Source organism: Ichthyophthirius multifiliis (genome assembly GCF_000220395.1).
Source record: "Ichthyophthirius multifiliis unplaced genomic scaffold scaff_1120509251379, whole genome shotgun sequence".
Taxonomy (NCBI): domain Eukaryota; phylum Ciliophora; class Oligohymenophorea; order Hymenostomatida; genus Ichthyophthirius; species Ichthyophthirius multifiliis.
This window is the reverse complement of record NW_004085931.1, coordinates 3,648-7,899: the sequence shown is the minus strand read 5'-3', so window position 1 is coordinate 7,899 and position 4,252 is coordinate 3,648. Positions and strand designations below refer to the sequence as shown.

The window sequence follows — 4,252 nt, the reverse complement described above, 5'->3', positions numbered from 1 at the left end:
TATTTTTATTTATTTATTAGTATTAATTATTTCTTAATTAATATATATTTTAAATTAACTTATTATTATATATTAAATTTTTATTTCTTCTTAATGTTACATTTTAAATAACTTTCAGAATTAAAACATGGATTTTATTCTTATTTTTATGTATTATTTTTATATTTGAGTAATTCCCGAATTAATTTTTATGTCATAATCATTCACATATGCTTTGACTTACTACCTTCTTAAAGAATACGATATTTATTATTTCATTTTTTTTAAGTTTCTTACATTTTCTTATAATGATTTCATATTTATTTACTCTTTTTAACGTATTGACGGTTAGAATAGTAAATGTAACTTATATTAAGACATTAATTATAATAATTTTTATTTTTTTAATTTGAAAATTTTATAAATATTTTAAGTATCTATAAAAATTAAATTTTTTTTTTTTTTTGATATTAAAAGTTTAAATTTTTTTAATAATATAAGAATTAAAATGTTTTTTTTATATACTTTTTTTAATTAATATATATGTTTCAATCAAAATATTATATATTTCATTTTTAATAGTATCTAAATTATATAAATAATTTTAGTTATAATTAAATTAATTATTGTCATAATAAGACAAAACAAGTTATATATTTAAATATTTTTTAAAATAAAAACAATAATTATATGATTGTTATTTTAATTATCATTTTATTATTAGTTTGTATATTATTACTTTTAGTTTTAAATTTACTTAAAAATTAAATTTTTTTCTTTTAATTATTATTATATATAGTTTTTATGTATCAAAAATATAATGTAAGATTTTATAATAAATTGTTAAAAAAAAGCTATAATATTATTTATTATTCAAACTCAAATAAAATTTTCATATATAATATATTTTAATATTAATTTATTTATGAATAATTTTTAATTATTTAATAAAAATATAATAATTATTTATATTCAAAAGTTAAAAGCTATTTTAAAATGTAAATTTTATATATTATTATTTATAAATTTATATTTTTTAATATACACATTATTAAAAAAGTATATTATTTAGAAAAAGCATATATAAAAAGTTCATTAAATATAAACTAAAAGAAAGAGCTCTTTTAAATCATATTAATTAAAATTTCTATATAAATATTATTTAAATTATTAAAATGAATTTTTAGAATAAAATATATATCAAAATAAACATTCACTTATTTATTTTATTATCTGATGAATAATAAAATTTATTTGTTTTTATTTTTAAAAAATAATAATAAAAAGTAAATAAAATTTTTTTAAAAAATAATTTATTATTTTATGTATAATAGATATATTATTTAAAGATATTTATTTATATTTAAATATTTTTTATTATTTTTAATCAAAATATAAATTTATGAAAAAAATATTTTTTTTAAAATAAAATATAAAAAGCTAAACATGAAAAAAAAGGAATAAATAAGATTCAAATATTTATATTTATAATATATATATATATATATATAAATATAAATATATATTTATAATTACATATATTTTTATTTAATATATATTTACAGTTATTTTATATTCATATATAATTATTATTTTTGTGTTTTTTTTTTATATTTTATAACTTTCATTCCAATATTTTTTTTCTAATTATTATAAATAAAACTCTTAAATAATAAAAGTAATTTTATAATAATATTCATTTTTACGAATAATTAAATATAATATATAAGCATAATATTTTTTATTTATTTTTTTTTATTTTATATTTCTATTTAAATTATAAACATCTATAATTTCAGTCTTTCATAATTTTTAAATATTTATATATTAATAGTTTTTTTTTTATATATTTTTCTAATAAAAAATATTTTTATTGTATTTATATAATCACTTTATTTTAGTATCACTTTTATATTTTGCAATGAGCATAAAACATTTATTAATGTTTGATTAATGTATTTGAGTGCTTTTTGTATTTTCCTTTCTTATTTAGTACAATTACCCTATATAAAAATAAAGAGAAGAATAATATAAATTTAAATAGAAATATATAATTTCTTAAAATTAAAATTATTTAAAAAATAAAATGAAGAATAAGAAGAATCTGAATGATTTGTATTAAAGTTTAATTATTGTTTAAGAAATAAAAGAAGTATAATTAAAAGACATATATAATGATTATTAGATAATAATAATATAGATTTATGAAAAATAGTAATTGAATAATTGTAAAGAATAATTAAAAAAATTATTATAAAATAAAATTTCATATTTATAGATAATTGATATTAAAAAAACATAAAAAAAAAATAATAATTATTAATATTTAATAATTATGTATTTAAATATTTATATATTAATAACTATTTTAATCATTTTTTTATATGAAAATTTAACATATTTTTTTTTGAAGTCTATAACTTTATTCTATGACTATATATATATAACTTTATAATTTATAAAAAAGAAAGATTTGGAAATGATAAGAAAGAAATATTATAAATTATATTATTTTTTTAAAATATAAATATATTTTCTTAATAAAGAAAATAAAAATATATATTTATTATAAAAAAAAAGCCAAAAAAAATTTATAAAATGAAAAAACACTTAAAACTATTTAAAATTTACATTATAATAAAAAATATTGCAAAATGTTTAATTCAATATAATAAGTTTAACTTTTCCTAATAGAATGAAAATTAAAACAACAATAATTAAGAGAAAAACGAGGAATAAACTCATCCAGATTTTTAACCAAAAATAAAAATACAAGAAGATGCATCCGAAAATTAAGTAACTGAAATGATTGACAAAGTAATAAAATGAGAATATAAAAATAATATATATATATATATATATATATATATATATATATATATATATATATATATATATATAGTAGGTCAAAGGGAATAAAGTTTGTATTTTTATGAAAGGTACTCCTTAAATGCCAATGTGTGGATATTCAAATTTTGTTATTTAAATTTTGAAATTTTATAGTATAATATTAAAAAAAAAATACTATAATAAATAAAAATAGAAATAAAAGATTATTAAGCTGTTGATATTTTAAAAAATGAAGCTGTAAGAAAACAAGTTAAATTATATTCAAATTGGCCGACTTTTCCTTAACTTTTTATCGACGGTAAATTAATCGGTGGATCTGATATTGTTAGTGAAATGCACAAAGATGGATCTCTAAAAGATTTACTTTAAAAGTCAGGACTTATTTAGAATGAATGATAAATAAAAAAAAGATAGTAAAATTTATTATAAATTTAAAAATATATGTATAAGATTTTTATTTATATTTTGTTTTATTATTTATATTTTTATAAAAAAAATTAAATATTTTTAAACTTATAATGGAGATATAAAGCAAATAAATAAATAATAATTATATATATATAATAATTTTTTTTGCATTTCTTATTCTTTTTTTTACTGTTTTTAAAATAAAAATATTTTTTATTTTATTAACAAAATTTTTAATATTAATTAATTATTATTATTTATCTATATATTATAATAAATTTTACTTTTATTATTTTATTTAATACAAATAAGTGTATTAACATATATAAAATTTACAAATGAATTATAAACAATTTAAATTGATATTGAATACTTCTTTAAAAATATAATAATATAATATAAAATAAAGTTTTCATCATATTTTTACATAAAAATAATTGAAATAATTATATAATTTTCAAAATTTTATCAAAAAAACAAATAAAAATTAAAAAATATATATAATAAATTATTATAATAATAATATTTATATAAAAATACTTATATAAATTATATAATTAATTAAATTTTATTTTTATTATATTAAAAATATGATAATAAACAATATAATATTTTATTAATGATTATTAATATAATATTTTTATAAATTATTATTTTATAAGAAATCAAAAATATAAATATAAGAATATTGAAAAGTAAAATATAGTATTAACAGACTTAAAATCAATCAAAAATTAATACATAAAATTAAATAAACAAATTATAAAATAATCTATTTATATATAAAGTAAAAAAGATAAATTATATAAAATATATTACTAATAAATAAACATATATATATATATATATATTATTTATTATTATATTAAGAAAAATTTATATATATTTATAAATTTTAACATTTTTTTAATAATTAATATACAATAAATTATGAAAAAAAATATATAATTAAATTTATATTTATTAATATAATAAATTAATGAATAAAATATATATAATTATAATATAATATAAA

At 10.7% G+C, this 4,252-nt stretch overlaps 1 protein-coding gene across 1 annotated transcript, besides 8 other annotated features; it reads left to right on the top strand. All coding sequences in view use genetic code 6, as the record gives it.

Annotated features, from left to right (window-relative positions):
- Positions 1–1,454: 1,454 nt before the first annotated feature.
- Positions 1,455–1,510: a microsatellite.
- Positions 1,511–1,714: 204 nt separating this feature from the next.
- Positions 1,715–1,747: a microsatellite.
- An 830-nt stretch (positions 1,748–2,577) lies between these two features.
- Positions 2,578–3,225, top strand: IMG5_192090 (glutaredoxin-like protein, putative; the record flags this gene model as incomplete). The annotated part of the gene is made up of 3 exons (XM_004025050.1): positions 2,578–2,796; positions 2,882–2,981; positions 3,023–3,225. 3 exons carry the CDS (start codon positions 2,578–2,580, stop codon positions 3,223–3,225), a joined length of 522 nt encoding a protein of 173 aa, XP_004025099.1.
- Positions 2,822–2,880: a microsatellite.
- A 502-nt stretch (positions 3,226–3,727) lies between the features above and the next one.
- Positions 3,728–3,786: a microsatellite.
- Positions 3,732–3,797: a microsatellite.
- Positions 3,798–3,839: 42 nt separating this feature from the next.
- Positions 3,840–3,892: a microsatellite.
- Positions 3,841–3,898: a microsatellite.
- Positions 3,899–4,201: 303 nt separating this feature from the next.
- Positions 4,202–4,252: part of a microsatellite that runs on past the window's edge.